The 18,346-nt window shown below is 33.8% G+C and overlaps 1 protein-coding gene across 5 annotated transcripts in view; it reads right to left on the bottom strand.

Moving 5' to 3' along the window:
* Positions 1-1,208: 1,208 nt before the first annotated feature.
* LOC114031547 (protein quaking) overlaps positions 1,209-18,346 on the bottom strand; it is a 197,685-nt gene continuing 180,547 nt past the window's right edge. Inside the window, exons 5-8 of one of the 5 annotated variants that reach the window (XM_027846694.1) lie at positions 14,380-14,467; positions 12,700-12,996; positions 9,623-9,697; positions 1,209-5,656 (exon numbers count right to left, since the gene is read on the bottom strand). In XM_027846694.1, the coding sequence (XP_027702495.1) occupies positions 5,640-5,656; positions 9,623-9,697; positions 12,700-12,996; positions 14,380-14,467 (477 nt within the window). In that variant the 3' untranslated portion in view covers positions 1,209-5,639. Of the gene's footprint in view, positions 5,657-9,622; positions 9,698-9,857; positions 10,590-11,817; positions 11,995-12,699; positions 12,997-14,379; positions 14,468-18,346 lie in introns of those variants that run through there. The other 4 variants (XM_027846692.1, XM_027846696.1, XM_027846693.1 and 1 more) reach the window with 4 other exon arrangements.

The following is an 18,346-nucleotide window of genomic DNA, read 5'->3' as shown; positions in this document are numbered from 1 at the left end:
GAAACACTCAGTATATTTTGCTCTATTAAAATGGTAACTAACTGTTTTTGGAATTGTGTAATCAGACAATGAAAGCCCACTAAACGTAATACTGCTGAATTATAAAATATTCATATTAAGAAGAGTTCTGCTAAAGAAATTATTTTTGGTATGCTACAAAGCAGATAAATCTATCATCATTCAGTGCACTAGAAAAGTAATTAAAAACTATTTAAAAACTGATTATAAATAGTATATATACAAATTTTGGTTTCATGCACAGATAGTTTAAATTACCTATTTTTAAACTACTGTAAGTCAAGCTGCTGCACTGTAACATATATGAATATCTAGAGTCACTCTACATATTTCCTCACATTTGTCTGTCGTAAGAAAAAAACAAAAATTCATTTCTAATTAGGCATATTAAATAAGCTTCTTAGCTCAAAGTTCAGAGTTTCCAGGTGACTTGTCAAATTGATAACTGATGTTTTCATCACCATTAATATTACCTTAAATTGTCAGTTTTTTGACCTTCTATTTCTATCCTACGCTGCCTTCCCCCCCCCACTTTTTTTTGGTGTGAGGCAACCAGGGTTAAGTGACTTGCCCAGGGTCACACAGCTAGTAAGTGTCAAGTGCCTGAGGTCACATTTGAACTCAGGTCCTCCTGATTCCAGGGCCAGTACTCTATCCATTGTGCTACCTAGCTGCCCCAGCCCCAGCTGACTTTTTAAAAAATGAGATTTGAAAGTGCCCTTTAGAGTTTTCCCCACAAAAACGTTTACAACAAATGTTGCCAGAGTTTTGCCTTAGAAGTTGAGATTTCTGACAATATAGCAATCTCTTGCCAGGAAGGAACAGCAAAACTCAGTCACAGGGAATCAGTGCTGCTGCACCTATAAACCAGCTCTATCACAGTAATTACATCTTAAGTACCATTAGCTGAAGGTGAGATGAGACTGCTTGAGGGTTCCAGAGTATGCATATATTAAGTGCATGGAAACCCTTGAAAGTAAGTGACAAGGTACCACCACAGAGAATGAACTTGTAAATCAAGTTTTATAACTAAATTTCCAGAAACAATGTTTGAGGGAAGAAAAGGACATCACGATCTTTTATAAGCAGCAGCAAATTATAGCTGTGTTGTATAATTGCCATTACAACCAGTTAAAAAGTAAAAACCCCAATGAATTAATGTCTCTTTTATAATTAACTAATATAAAATATAAACACATAAATTTCTTTTATTAAAGAACGCTGATGTGTGACTGATCCAATAGGCTGTTTTAGCCATAGAGACACTGCCTACCTATTCCATCGATCCAGGCTACCTACTCCCTAAACACTTCCCCCAACCTCCTCCCAGGCCAAAAAAAATCCTTTTTGGAACTCGAGAGGTTAATTAATTACAAACCGCAGAAATAAATCTGCTTTTACAAATGCAATTATTCACCTTTAGAATTTTATCATCTAGAAAAATACAATGTTTTCACAGAAAAGGAAAGCGACCAGTATCTGTGAAATAAAATGATGCACATGAAAAACTATTTGGTTAACAGGTGGTCTCTTTGCATGTAACAGAAAATTTTATGTTCATAAACCTAAGTGGCTTTAACAAGGTTGCAACTTGGATAAACATTAAAGTAGTCACAATTCTTACAATTCTTAAAATCTGCACACAGACAATTCACCAAATGCAACTTTTAAGTGCTAATTTTCCCCCACTTCCATGTTTTAATCAATTATCTAAAGGTGTAGGGGGGTGGGGGTAGGGAGGGATATGGAAGGGCAAAGAAAACATGAGGTAACACCAATAGTGGTGTCTAAAAGGTTGTTTGCTGTTTTTATGTCTGTCAATCACCTCATGAGAAACAGTCAATTTAACCTTTGGCTTTGCCTAGGTCGTAGTCCCCTGAGCTAATAATGACGTAACTATAACCATAACAGTAAAAGTTTAACACTGCTTAAGCTTTACAAAGGAAAAATGTCAAATCAACTTTTTACAAGTATTAGGAAAATTGTAAGAAATAACCAGATTCTTTGCCTTTTAGTATAGACCATGAAAATTACCTGCTTCTTATGGAAAAGCTAGAGAAAATGGTTCAACAAAGAATCAAACTGGTTTCTCTTGGTATATCATCACACTGAGCCTCTTTGCTCTTTTGCTGTGAGCAGACAGTGATTATTTTGGAGGAGGAAAAATAAGAAAGTGTGGAATTAGTAATGCAGATGCTGAAAGGCAAGTGGCAAGACTCTACAAGAAGAATGCCTCCAGTAGATACTCCTTTGTTCCCATCTCTACTGGCATCTACCCCCAAGGGAAAAGGCCAGAATAACCAAAGCCAACTTAACAGTAGTGTGCAGAATTGTCAGCTGACAAACAACATAAAAAACAAGTCACGCTGTGTTATCTGTGGTCACGTTCTTCAGGGTTAGTCCAGTAACTCAAGACTTTACATTCTTCTGTCTTTATTTATTTATTGATTTTAATTAAACATGGATAGGTTAATAAACAGACATAGTCCAGAGTTAGTAGGTTGGTATTATAACATTTATTAAAATAATGCTATGGGTTAATAGAAACAGCAAAGAACCAAAGAATTAAAATGCAAGCTATGTAAAATCCCAACTAAAACCCGAATGTGTCTAATGTATTCATTCAGTAGCTAACTAAAAGCCCAAGAAAGACAACACTCTCAATATAATAAAGTACTGCAAAACAATTGGCAATTTTCAGTTATCAAAATTGTGGGTTTTGCATTTTGTATCCTTTTCTCAATCAGGAAAAAAATTCTTTTTGAATGTTATATAACATACATATAAAACAAGATAGAAAAATACATTATAAACTTGTAACAATGGCTGTAAATACATTATCTTACATGTTTCTCATAGGCAATAGGTTGGTTATGGTACATACATAGCATGAAACTACTAAGATAATAAAGAATAGACAAAATACATGTCAGCTGTATGGTAGCATACAAGCGACACTCCCATCTACCCACTCTAAAAAAAAATTACATAATACTGTCAGAAAAAAAGTCTTAAAACTACATATTTTAATAAGAAATAAATTCAATAAAGAATGATAATACTGAGAACCAAGGCATTCAGAGATTTCAAAAGTCATGCTTTTTTTTTAAGTTGATCTAAAATTTCATCAACTAAGTTTTGAAAAGTTTGTTTAGAGCAAACGTTACTCATAAATGTCACACATGTATTTCATACACTTATTTTCTTCCCAATAAAAGACCTTTGATAAACATCTAAAATGTCCAGGTTTATCATAGTTGAGATGAAACTGGAACAAATACTGGTATCATTTTAGCAAATCTCTCCTCAAATGTTTTGAGTGTCGCGAGTTTATTCAACCAACCAAAATAAAAATCAAAATGGCACAGCATATATTGTAAGGAAATCAAAACATTGCATATGTAACAGGAAGACAAAGCAGTGGCACATTAAACAAAAACTAGCTGAATATAAAGGGATGAATGTCTATTGCATAGTAAATAAACTGAAAATCATTTCCAAGTGAGACAAGGTGATAGATGAGGTCACCATGCAGGTGCTTACTGAGCTTTACTGCTGACCTTTGACTTCAAAGCTGTGAAGGTATGTAAGAGGGAATGAGTTGATAAGTTGGGGAACACAATGTCACTTGATAAATTTGCCATGTCTGGTACTGAGTTGTTAAAAAAAAATGAATAATCATGCAAGTATTTAGAAATCAGCTTTGTGCACAAATTGCTTCAACTATCACACAAGGCCAACTGTTTCAACTTCACATGAATTAGGAAGCTTAAACGGATACATAGTTGAGCCTTTATATGCAAATTAATGCTAATTTCTAACATTCTTTTAAAAGTCAAAAGCAAAGGAAGTTAGAACTAATGAAAAAGTTGTATCATAGAAATTATCTGACATGGCAGGTAGAAGTTCTATAAAATTTTGTATAAGTTTTAAGTAACTTTTAGACTAAAAATTGGTAAAATTCACAAATCTTTATTATGTGAAATTAGTGAAGTCTTTTATAGGTCACTACTATTCAATCAATAAGAATATAAGTCATCCCCTTAAAACAAAACAGCGCTCTATTTACTTTTTTTAATTTGATAGTGAGAAAGAATAACACAGTTTTTGTCTCAGATCCTTTGAATTTGAGTTGAGCAAGTGCATGAAACAAAAATACTTATGATTTTAAAAGAATGAAAATGTTTTAAAAATGAATGAGCAGTCTGGCATAAGATAGAAAAGTTATCAAATTTTTTTTTTTCACAGTATCAGATTTGGCAAATTTGCATCAAGGTAACATAGCAAATATCTTCTAATTCAAACCATCAACTCATGTGTCTTCCCTGCCCCCCCTCCTCTTTCCTCACACACTGGGCGGAGCGGCATGCATTCACTTCTCTCAGAGGGAGGAGCTGATTTTACGAGACACTTGACTAAATGACCATGAAGGAAAATAAGGCACTTTCTTTTCTTTAGACTTATTCCAATACTTAAAAAATAAAAAAGAAAGACAAAAAGGCTCTTTTGGTCTTTTGTTTCTTGACAACCACCAGAAAAAAATCATTTAATGAAATAAAGGGTTTCTTTGTTCTTTTTTTCTTTTTTTTTATAACACTTGAAAGTATAAAATGCTACATTTCCAAAAATATATATTTTTTTCTGCACCAGCACCCTTGTATAGTAAAAGTATCTACTTTTTTTGTTCATTTGTTTCAATGCACTACACTTTTATCTACAATTTCATTACATGTATACAGCAAATAGGCAAGCATGGCTTTTACATCCTTAATGATTTTTCTATACAGGGAGGTTTAAAAAAAATATTTGAACAGTTTGCCCAGTAATGTGACACATAATGCATGTACCTTGTTCTCATATAATCTTTTAAGGAGGTGTAAAATACAGGCTCGATAATTTTAACTCAGATTTTTTTTTTCTTTTTTAAAAAATAGTGTTGCAGTTTTGTTCTTTGCATTAGTTTTCAAAATTCCTTGTTAATTTTTCTTTCATGGCACACTTTCTTTTACTACATCAAATTTGGCAAGCAATATAAAAAAAGGCTGCAACTTCTGCCCTTTGAGGGCACTGTAGTGACTAAACAGCATGTCAAATTTTGAATACTTTTTGAAATCACTTCACCAATGACATCCCTGACCAAAGGTTCATGCATGATGCATCATCGCACAGTACATTCAGAGAGAGAGAGGGAGAGAGAGAGAGCTTTGACTTCCCTATGAGAAGAAAAGGATTCCTAGAAGTCTCTCACAGTAACTGCCTCTGTCATCGGGTAGTTAAGGGCCATTTGTTGTCATTTCTTAAGAGAGGCCTTCTTACCGTTCGTTTAGGGCGGAACGCTAAAGGATGATCAGTGCTGAGGGATGGATTGGACCTTATTGCTTTACTACTATTCAGTGCAGGTTCTACAACCACTTTCACCCAAACAGGGGGGAAAAAAGCGGAGTTGGAGGACAACAATTTCTTTGTCTTTTGTTTGGTTAGATGGTAAGACGAACGGACAAGTGCCTCAGCTCGCTGCACTGATGACAGGCAAGCAAAGGCGATTACCAGTTAACTGATCAGCAGGCAGGCATGGTCAGGTCATCATTGGGTGAAGAGTTCAGAGGTCAGAAGGTCATAGGTTAGTTGCCGGTGGCGGCTGGGTGGTTAGAAACAAAAAACAAAACAAAAAAAAGAAAGAAAGATAGAGAAGAGATTAGTTTCAGCTAGTGACGGCTTAATGACAACATGAAAAACTAATCACAACTAATTAAAAAAAAAAAAACAAGCATGTTTAATTCTGACAAACTGATCGACACCATCTACAGAATGCAATAAAATCATGACCATCTTATATCATGATTTGAACATATGAAGGAGAGCCCACTCCCACAAAACTGGTTAACAGGAGAAAATAGAAATAAAATACAACTAACAACTAATGGTTAGTAGCAGTCAATGAAGGAAATTGAAAAACAAAAACAATGAATAGGTTTTGGAACTTGGTAAAAGAATTTTGAAACAGTCAGTGCAGTTATCAGTGTCTGACTGCTATTAAGCATTAGTACTTTCCCAGGTGCAAGCATTAAAGCGACTATTAATGATGGATGTGATTATTAATAACTGGTGGTTAAAAGAAATGAATTTAAAGAATTTAAAATTTCTATAAACATTTTAAACATAAACTCTGGGCCAAACAAGGTTTCTTTTGTTCAATAAAATTTTTATTGCTTTTCAATTATTCTATTTACAAACAACATGGAAATCCTTGGCCTCATGATACAAAGCAGTACTAAACTGTAGTCTAGCAGTGTAGCATCATCATGGGAACCAGGAAAAGGCCAAGCCTTGTGCTCAAGCCAGTTCTTTCCAGTTGAAAATACTATTTTACACATATAGAACACTTATAAAATGCACTTGCATGTAAACACTGTAAAGTCCTGCCATTTAAAATTCTATACTTAAAAAGCTCTAGATACATCAAAAAATAGAGAAAATTTCTAATTGATACTAATATGGCATTTTAAAACTACAAACAGCTCTCTTTATTCAATTTCAAAGCTAATACTCTGCAAATACAATAGAATCTGACATTTCATATACATTCCTGCTTTATATTTTTATATTTTAAAAGAAGCCACCTGTAAATACTATTTTCTTTTGCAAAATAACAAAACAAAAACAAAATTACAGTAAAACATAAAAAAATTCTCAAGTGGAAAAGTTATCATTCCCAATGTCCTTTAGTTCTTCCTTCCTTAATCATCCTCTATCACATTCTGCTTCAACAAACTTGGTCCACTTTAACAGTAGTATGATTTTATTTTAAGACTTATTCAACAGCTTAATTAAAATCTAACAAATTCTGAGGTTTGATAGAGTATTTTGTACTGTTGCCATTATGACTAAGGCAGAGGAGATGAAAGTGAGAAATATATTCAGTGCAAAGTCAGATCTGTGCCATTTTATAAAATGAAATCCAGTAGGTATAATGTTCACAGATAACAAGAGTTTAAATGACCTAAATAATGGGCTGATTTACCTTCATATAATTAAAATGGTTTCTATGGTCTACCATTTAGGATACAATTTATAAACATTAAAATCATTATGCTAACTTCAATGTGACCACATCTTCCCTGAAGTTCTTCAAAATTCTGTTACTTGGGATTTTGTTTAAATTAAAAACGGCTGTTCCAAGAACAAAGAAAAAATAAATATTTAACGTGGCACAATTTTACCACTTTACAGAGATTCTAGAAATACAGAATCTTAAAGCATTGCTTGATACAGATTATAATTTTGATTAAATGGTATTACATTTTATATAAATTAAGAGAATGAAAATTTCTGCAAAAACATCAGAAAGTTCTTGGCATTATATTTTGTGGAGTATATAACCAAAACAAGCTACCAATTAATGACACCAGTACACCTGGGATACATCCTCTGCCAAGTCCCTGGCCTTCTACAGTACACACAGGTTTATCAAGTGTGCAACACCATTTACAATTCATTACAATTAAAAGTCAGTCGGCCTGTTACAGGAATCAAATTCAGTTTTGTTTTATTTATAGTTGGGTCTTATTCTTAGTAAAATTGTACTAGTCAAACCTCCACTAATTCCAAAAGGCATGCTTATAAGGATAATACAGTTTGACATGTCCAAGGGCTGAGTTTCTTTGCATTATATGTAATGCTTATACTACACCTCTAAACCTATACATTGGATTAAAAACAAAAGAACAAAAAAAAACCAAACAATCCAGTAGTATCATAAAATAATTTGAGTTATTTTAGATATAATCCTTAGACCCAATGACTGACATGTTTGTAGTGAGTGACACAACAGTGGTGTACAAGTATTGCTATTAAATATTAGTATTTCGGTTTGCTGACATTGCATTGTGAATTAAATCAGTAACAAAACTAATCAACACATATATAATTACAAAACAGCTATACATGGAATGTATTGACAATTCCCAAATAACATTGTAATTTTCCTTTAATCTGCTCATTAACCACCTCTAGGTTCAGGAATATCATGTATGCCAGCACTGTTTCAAAATACAAGTATAAGAAAAAAAATTTGGAAATAGTGTTCTTACAGTTGAAAAACTATTTTAAAAAATATTTTATATGCTACATGAAATGTTTCCTAACAATAAGAATAAAGCTCCAAAACAGTCAAACTATCTATTTTCTTTGAAGAGAAAAATAAAGGTCACACTATGTTTTTCCACAGAAAGCCTTGTTTCGATGTAAGCAGACGTGTGTGCAAGGTTTTTTAAAATTATTACACACTTTATAGGAAAATGACCTCTAGTTACCTTCATGGATGGTCAGTTCACTACTGAGATCTTGATGCATTTCTCTTATGACATGATTATGTGTAACTTGTATACAAGGCCCGTTTAAGTATAAGAGGCTAAATAAATATTATTACTATTTATCTTTGGAAAATCATACTATTCTGGTATGGACAATGACTCTGTCCAAGTTAGTGGAATACATTACAGAATGGATGGTGACCATGTAAGGCAGGTAGGTCTTCGTAAGTTCACAGATGACAAAACTGGAGTGTAGGCCCTGTCCCTGTTTGCCACTGATAAGAAAGACTTATCAATGACCAACTGAATTGTTAGGCAGCAAATGTGTCCCATCTGAGAAGCCCGAAGAAAATGGTTTTCCTATCTTGTTTGGGAATCTTATTTTGTAGTGAGAAAGCCTTTAGAAAACAATCCAATGTCAATAAACCGAAAACAACACTTCTCAATAAACTTTACAATTCATGCAAGGGTCCAAGGTTACCTATAGGTGGCAAATTATAATGGTGAAAAGGAGAAAAATGAAGACTTATTCTCCAAAGTTTAGTCAACAGGGACATCCAAATAACTGGATCTATTTTCACTGCAGAACTTCAAAAGTTATTTTACCTTCAGATAATGTATTTTAGCAGCAAATGATAGGTGACAAAGGATCCATTTTAGCAAGAGAATGAAAAAGTAAAAGAAAACTGCTTTTACTGATTCATATAAATCCAACTACCTTATATAGTAATCTTCACAGTCCTTACTTTGCTGACTTCAGTTAGGTACTCAACAAGCACTTCCCTCACGGTTATGCAGTGGCTTGAATAGTTTTATTACCAAAGGAAATAAAAACTAAATCTTCAGTTTTCTCCAGAAGTACTTGGGAGGAATAAGATCCTTTACTTCTCGCTCATTAAAGCACCCATCCATTTATTTTGCAACACCACACAGATACTTGAGTCAATGAAACCACGATTAAAAAAAAAATTGGTGTGTGTGTGTGTGTGTGTTTGTGTAAAAGGCAGTATCAAAATTTTAACAGGTCCAACTAAGGATGATTCCTTTATATACTGCTAGATACTATAAAACACTTCACATTAGATAGTCCTATATGATTCAGTATGTTTAAAGATGGGAGAAGCCAAAACAATTAAAAAATGTCTTTAAAATTACAAACGTTTTTAGATTTGTGGGGAAAGCAGATGTGCACAGAAAAAAAACCCACCATAACACTTCTCTGGCATGGTGTTGCAAATTTCATGTATACTCAACGCATTTCTTATACACAAGAACTGCATAACTAAACTAACCTCGGTCTGCGGTCACAATCCTTTGGTAAGGATGGACACGCATATCGTGCCTTCGAACTTTAGTAGCCACCGCACCTAGTTAAATTGCAATTACCAAGACAAAGTTAGAAGACATTCATTTAAAAAAAAAAGTAAAACAAAAAACACCACAAAAAAACCCAAGAAACAAAAACAAAAAAAACAAAAACAACCCCCCCCCAAAAAACACAAACAAACAAAACCACAACCCCAAAACAAACATTAACAGCAGGTTTATCAAAATGGATGTTCATTTACTACAAAAATTCATTTCAGGAAAGAAAGAAACAAGTTAAGGCACAGTAGCTTTAAAACTTAATTATAATATGTAGAATATATCTGTGTATACTAATATTGCATTCATTTCAAACATTCTGGCCTTAACCTGTTTTATCCATTCATTTATGATTCCCAAATTACAGTATTTCATGAAATCTATTAGACCCAAGCACATTTAAGCTTTACTAGTCACATATTCACTGAAGTGCCTTTCTTGGCGCAGGACTAATTAAATAATGCCATATTTAATACTGACAAGTATTTGCTAACCTTAAGACCACTTCCAGTTTCTACCACTTAGAAAAGTTTAAAAGCAATTCTTAAAGCCTACAGATTGTGGTTTTAAACTCTGAGTCAATAAGTATGAACTGCAATGAATTAGGTGATTAGTAAAGCAAACAGTATAGAACACTTAGCAGTCAGTTTACTACTATACACTCCTTTATAAATTACAGCTACTTTTTCATAGTACAGACTAAACCAAATTAATAAGCATAATTTTATTTTATATCTATGTGCAAAAAGTGCAAGTAAGTCACTGACTGCTAGGCTAAGCTTTTTTTTTTTCCTCCAAGGCTGCTGAAACTAAGCATTTGTTAAATTCAGATCAGATGAGGGTTCAGTTAAGACCGTTCTTGAATTTCTTAGCCTTTCGTTGGGAAAGCCATACCTAAAGATAAAAGGAAGGGAATTAAAAATTAGTCATCAATGAAGATCTGATGCGATGCTACTACCAATCTCCTCACTACCACCAACACACACGTCTGCATCTGTTTTGAAGGGCACTGCTTATTTTAAAGTATTTTAACATGAAAATTGACATACATGCATGTTATCTGTGTGCATATGGGTTAAAGACTCAGCAATGTTTTAAAAGTTTACTGGTTCTCTTCAATGTGTTTTACTGCTTAGACGGCAAAGTATGAACAAAAACAAGTAATTTCAAAATAACCTATATTTAAGTTTTCATTTAATATTTCATTTAATTCTTATTGAATCCTTACTCTTACTTACTGGATATATGCCAATCAGGTGAGAACATCTTTATCCAAAGTTAGCAATTTGTTTAAGTTTTGTTTACAGTGAAAACAACCACCAAAACAAAAAACCAACCCCAAACTCCTATCCCCCCTCCCAAAATAACATTCCCAAAGAACACTGCTCAATTTGCTAAATTCAGAAACACTATTTGCTACACTGTCCTTTGCTATTGCTAAGCAGTAAAATGTTTTGTTATAATTTCTTTACTTTAGATGACCTAGTCACATAAAAGTAGATTCTACATGAACTAATCATGCCTACCTTTCTTAACTGCTAGAACAATAGTGGGTGGCTAAGAGCTACACTCCTGCAGGAAAGCCCACATGAGCAAAGTTTTGGTTTTTTTTAAAAAATTAACAGATGCTGTGGGTGCCAGCAGAGAGGAGTTCTGGGTAGAAAAAGAGCATGCATGGGATTATAGGGCAAGATATTAATAAAAAGGTAAAACTTTAAAAGGGTTAAATGTTACAGGTTATTTTGAAAATGCTTCAAGAAATGTGCAATAGAAAATAAGCCTCTTATGAACAGCTCTGTGGTGTGATTCTAACCAGTGAGTTATTTTATACAATGTTTTAGTAATGAATGGAAAACACACGCATGATAAAAAAGTTTTCTAAAACAAAAGGCACATTTGTGCACATACACACAGATAACAGAGCATCTTGTCTTCACATATTTAGCAATAAATTTGTCTTAACAAGCTAATGACTTTGAATCTGAGTGTCCAGTGATCATTAGAGACTTTCAGAATTTGTAATCAATACTAATGCTGAAAAAAAAAAACTTTAAAGTTCAAATTCCTATAAATCAACAGCACGCATGCAGCACCATGGTCATATACAATTCAAGAAAGGAAAAAAAAAAAAAAACACCAGGAAAAATTATTCAGATTCTGTTTGGTAAAACAAAAGGGTTGCATTCAAAGAGTTTGTTCCACATTGACTGGTCGTGTTATAACGGCTGCTGTATTCTAGTCCTTCATCCAGCAAGTCAATGGGCTGAAATATCAGGCATGACTGGCATTTCAATCCACTCTATAAAAAAAAGGCATCAGTAATGTCTCTGAGCACACCACTTTTTGTTCATGTCTTGCAGTTTTTAACCAAGTGTAAATTACTACAGTTTTTATTTTTGCTTAAAAGTATCATTCAGGGGTCAATGACATAGTTTTTATTCAATTCTATATGGTACCACAGCAATTAAAAGCAGCATTTACTTTTCAGTGTTAGCAAGGACTTCATACAAGAGAGAAAGATCTATAAATCTTTTAGAAGAATGGAATATCTGATAATTATCAGATCATTCTTTAAAATATTAAAAAATAAATGTAAGACATCATAATAAAATGTTATAAAATACTTCCATTTTATAGTTTACAGAACTATATTAAAATATTTCCAAAGGAAATGATACGTAATGTAACTTAAATTTTAGAAAAAAATAAAAAAACAAACCAGCAATTCTAAAATTAGTTTGTTCAAAATGCATGTGATGTGATCAGTTTAAATAAAATATATAGAGTAATTTTGAAAAATTGTACTATAGTTATCCAAAAAGTAGAACTTAAATAGGATAGAGCTAAAAACTTAAGTCAATGTTCTTTTGTAATGGAACCTTTTAATGAATTCTTCATTTGACCTGTTATAACACTTTCAAAGTTACATGTTGGGAAAAAATGGAATACAGTCTTTTGTAAAGTGATCAAGAGCTAAGCTAATCAATTCAGGAGATAAACTTACCTAATACACCACTAGGTTCAATAGGATACTCAAGGATTGACGTAGCTGGTGCCAGTGTGTAAGGGTACTCGTAGGGTGTGTAAATTAAACCAGCCTCAGGTCCTGGAGGAACTATTGCAGCAGTTGGATGAGGAGTTCCGTTTGGCATGACAGCGGTCTGTATTTGTCTGATCAAAGGCATTATGGTAGGGCCAGCTGGCGTAGGAGTACGCAGGGCAGCTGGTGGGAGAACAGGCGCAGGCCCAGTAATAATCCTTGGGGCCTGGGCTGTTGCTGCAAGAGAAAAGGCAAGGGCTGCTACAGTAAGCAAAGAAATTTAGAAGGAAGTATAGAGACAGCAGTACAAAATATGGAAAGAATGAGGGGGAATGGGGAAAAGAAAGGAAAAAAGCAGGAAGGAAGAAAAATAAAAGGAAATCATTAGTACATGCGCTGATCACACAAAGTGCCAAAGCACACCAATCAAATGCACAAATAGCTTACCCTTTCCCAGTGAGATTAAGAATAAACATGCAAAAATAAAAAAGCCATCAAAAAGGTAAGCTAGACTAACAGGTTACAGAGCACAAAAGCTTCTTTTAGTTCACATATTTAATTTACCTATGCTTTTAAAGACTGCATGAGACTAAGATGCATGCAGGAGGGCAAAAGGAAACACTATTACATATTTAGAGTATGAAAAATATCTTGTAATTAAGAGTTTACAGAAATATAGTTATGTGTAAGTATTTGTAAATACCAGCCTAGGACTCAACTTGGAGAAAGACTGACTTTCTTCAGGTTGAAGTAAGCCAAGCTCTCAGTAGACAGATATAATTTCTAGCAGCTGCATTAGTTGATTACTTCTTACAGAAGTAATCTAAAAGGTCCTAATTGTGCTTCTATGAATATTATTCTAACCCTTTCAGAAGTAAATTCAAGTGAATTTTGTTGCAAACCAGAATTACTTTCAAACAGTTGTTAACTACACATTTTACTCATTTAATAGATTTCCCCCCCAGTTCTCCTTTTGCTTTGTCATATGAAACTATAAAACGTTGTGCATGTACTTAGCCTACATACCATCACTATGAAACTCAATGATCATTTTCAAATGAAAATTAAACATCCTTATAGCATGCTCAAATACATAAAAAGGAAAATGTGAATGAAAAGGTATCACAACCACTAATTTCTGTGAGCTCTCACATGAAATCAATAGCCAAAAAAAAAAAAAAAAAAAAAAAAAAAAAGACGGAAGACATGCAAGGAAGATGACAGGAAAGAATTTAATATCAAGTTTCATTCAGACAAACTTCATTATCTATAAAGTTGAAAATACATTATATATGTGTGTGTATGCATGTACATATATGTAAGTGTGTATGTATATTTGGAGTTATAAATTAACATCAAACTGTTATTTATGAAGTAGGAATTCAAGTTTAGAGCTTGAACTTACAAGGAAAGCAAAAAAAATATATTTTAAAATACCATAACACAAGACATGTTGGCATGATAATGTAAATAGAAGGTTCTTAATTTGCAAAAGGATTAAAGATGGTAGTGTTAACTCTGTACCAAATGCACAATTGTTTCAATAGATCTTCTACTATTCATATATACTCCTGCTAAAAGGAAAAAGGTTTGTTGACAAAAACAGCAGAAACAGCTATTATACTGGGCTAGTCTAATCCTTACGTGATTTAATGTTGGCATCTCTGTAGGTGCCATTCAGAATTGCAAGTTCCATCAGCTGCATCTTCTTAAGGCTGTCTTCTCCTTCTGCCTACATAGGTGAAAAATAGAAGAGCATTTATTATTTCAAAATAGAGCATTTAGTTCATTAGAATAATTTGTGCCAATATACTTTTGATAGATAAACATTGATTGTTAAATGCAGGTATGCTTGAAAATTTTTTTGTTCTACTGGGCACCAGGGGTTTAGAGAAAAAGGGCACTTAATGCATGGGAAATAGATTCTACACTACAGCAATGTTCAATTTCTTAATGTTCGTTTTAAATATTTACTTTGATGACATAAATGATGACATTAAACTCACATGCAGTGTTATTTTCTTTGGCATCATTTTACTCATTCATTACATAAAAAGGCAAATATTATCAAGAGATTCAGAAAAAGAATGATTAATTTCAACCTACAGAATGATATTAAAACATTGCAATAAGCATTTTTGTCTTCATTTGCTTAGTAAAAAAGCCCAGTTGAATGCCTATAAAGATCAGAAATCAAAATTCACATATATTTATAGAGTTTCAATTCAATTTGCTTATCAAAAGCTTCAAGTTTACCTAAATAAAATAGAAATACTAAATTTTTAGTTCTCATTGAAATACTCCTCCCCTCCTCCAATCATTTGTTAATTGCATCACCATCCTTGTCTTTCTTACTGTTGCATCCCTGCTACCACCTTAGTTCATTACCTCTTCTGTGAACTCCTAAAATAGCTTTTGTTTTTTAGTTTATCTATTTCCCATAGCACTACCAGAATAATGATTCTCTTTAAAACATTTGAAGAATCCATACTACCTACCAAATAAAACCAGGAATTCAAAATCCTTCACATGCTCACCCCAACTTACCTTTACAGACTTTCAACCTGTTTATACCCTACTACAGGCCAATCAAATTTGACTACTTGAGGTACCCAAACACATGTCAATGTCCTCTTTGGTTATTATTCACTGATTTCCTTAGCAGCAAGTCACAAGCTCATACATAGGTATTTAGACCTGGTAGGGACTTTTGATCATGGAATTCAAACTACTCAGTTTACAGATGAGCACAAGTGGCCAGAGGTGACGTGACTTGGCCAAGGTCACAAAACCGTGTATTGTTGTTTTTAAACTTTTCTGTACCACAAGGTATATTTAGTTCTGTTTTACAGTCCCCCCCACCCCCAACCAGATTGTTCAGAGGTCAGAGACTATGTCAATAACCTTTATGTTTCCTAACACACCCATTTTGCACACAGTGGGATATTTATTGAATAATACTAATTTAATAATAATACATAGCATTCTTTTTTTTTAAGCATTTTAAGCTTTGCAAAACACTATATATATTACTTCATGTGATCTCACAACCCAGGGAGGGAAGTGCTATTATTATCTCCATTTTTTGCAGATGAGGAAACTGAAGCAAACAGAGGCTAAATGAATTGCCCTGTGCAATTAAGTACTAGAGGCAGGATTTGAACTCAAGTCCTTCCTGCTTCCAAATTTTATTTATAATTCTTTAATAATTATTAATGACATGAAAGCTTAGGAGAATTCCTAATTACATAATGAAAGATTATACTTTTTGAGCCTCTAAAATTTCAAGCCTAAACTTAAAACTATGTGCCATAAAGCTTAATTCTGGGCAGCAGATGGTAAAAGGACCTAATTGAACAAGTCACTTACTTACAAGAAGTAAGTAAAGTCAAGATAAATGTTTCCTCCCTCATCTGTTGTAAAGGCTGTTCTCTACTGTTCCTTAAAGAGGAGATGCAGGAAGGCACCAAGTAGAAATACCTGGGAGTAAAACCTATATATTCCCTGATAAAGAGGACTCAGTATGTGTAGAGTATCATTTAAAGCAATATAATATAAAAATACATTTAAAAATATTATTTGTTTTTCTTAATTCAGGTAAGGGATCGAGGAGATCGAGGAGAACAAGAGGGAATATAAATACCAGAACTTCCTTTTGCATGAAAACTCATGGAAAATAAAATCCAGTGGATGTCATATTAAAACTATCTACCACTTTTAAATGGTAGGCTAAAAGAGGTGACAAAAAGTGACAAAAGACTATGTCATAAACATAATGTTGAGTGTGTTTTACCAACTAATTCTAACAAATGTCCTATAGGGTCAATGATATCTAGGCTAGTTTCCTATTTATCTGTTAGGATATTTTATTTATTATTTTAAAAATCCTACAACAGTACTCTGTTGCCTATTCTCAAAGAGTTATGGAATATCTTATAGAATCTTTATGAGATAAAAAGTGCACCTTTCACTTAACTTGATAAGGTCATAAAGTAAACATGGCATTAGTCTCAATAACTAAATGCATAATTTGAAAAACCTGTGTTGTAGAAACAGTACAACAACAAAAAAACCCCCACTAGTTTTTCAAAATGCTTTAGTGAAACATGATGTTGTTCATTACCATGAAGCTTTATACTTCATTATAATGAAACCACTGTAAAAATAAACTTCTAAATTTATCAATGACCACTAAATTCCCATGATGCCCTGTTCCACTTCAGTTTCTCACATATATGCTCATATCTTTTATCCTGGTATCAACTTCACTTCTTTGTTCTATGATCACAATCTTTTCCTGCGTCTTATGATGTCTAACCCTGATCTTTGTCCTCACAGTAGCTGCTTCCATTCCTTCTATCCTTTACTTCTTTCCTAGGTTATAACTTCTGGACTTCCCATACTCTCAATTCTTTCCAATTTCAACCCCTTGGTGAATCACTTTAACTTGACCACATCCTCCATCCTTTGTCCTATTTGTTAAACAAGCCATGCTAAACCCCAACCCTGGATAACTTGTAACCAACTACCTTCTATTGATGTGTTGCTACATGAACCAATAGTAAATAATGAAATTGTGCTGAATGGGTTCACTATAAATTTATTTTTATCTAATCTCTACTGGATCCTCATGGCTTCAAAAGTCAAATACTAGATTTCTCCCCTAAATCAGCTAATGTTAAAAGGCTATTCCAAACTTCTTTTTGTCACAGGTCCCCCTCCCCACCATCTTTTTTTTTTTCCGGTGAGGTAATCGGGGTTAAGTGACTTGCCCAGGGTCACAAAGCTAGTAAGCGTCAAGTGTCGGAGGCCGGATTTGAACTCAGGTCCTCCTGACTCCAAGGCTAGAGCTCTATCCGCTGTGCCACCGAGCTGCCCTTCCCACCATCTTCTTAACTAAAGATTTCACTTCATACTTAAATTTAAAAAAAAAAAAATTGAGGATATTTGCTGAACGCTTCCTTCTATAATTTTCCTCATCTCATCTTATTCAGCTCTCTTCTCCCACTATCTCCTCTTTCTTTCAGATGAAGAATTGGGTTCCTCTTATCCAAGCCAAGCCCTCTACAAGTGATATTAAATCTATCACTGTCTTATCAAGCAGATTGCCCCACATTATCATCTTCTTTCTCTCTCTTTCTTCCTTTTGGCACCTTCTGTGCTGTCTATATACACTCATCTCCCCATTCTTAAAAACAAAACAAAACAAACATAATTAGATCCTATCATTGCTGTTAGTTATCATCCTGTATTTCTCCTCCCCTTCATAAATCCTCTTCTTTACATAATAACAGCAAATATTTATGTAGCACTTCTTATGTGCCAGGTGCTATGCTAAGCACTTTACAATTATCATCTCATTTGATTCTCACAACAACCTGGTGCTACTGTTACCCCCATTTTGCAGTTGAGGAAACTGAGCTAACGGGGATTAAGTGACTTGTTGAGGGTTGCCTGGCTAATAAGTGTCTGAGGCAAGAAGTCTTCCTGACTCTGGGACCCAAACTCTTATCCACTGCACCACCTAGCTGCCCCATTGAAAGCCATCTACACTCAGTGCCTTTATTTATTCTCACTCTGTTATAGCCCTCTGAAATCTGGCTTCAGATGC

This window comes from Vombatus ursinus, unplaced genomic scaffold, assembly GCF_900497805.2.
Source record: "Vombatus ursinus unplaced genomic scaffold, bare-nosed wombat genome assembly UNPS02015175.1, whole genome shotgun sequence".
Taxonomy (NCBI): Eukaryota; Metazoa; Chordata; class Mammalia; order Diprotodontia; family Vombatidae; genus Vombatus; species Vombatus ursinus.
The sequence above is the reverse complement of the archived record's forward strand: the minus strand, read 5'-3'. Positions and strand labels throughout refer to the sequence as shown.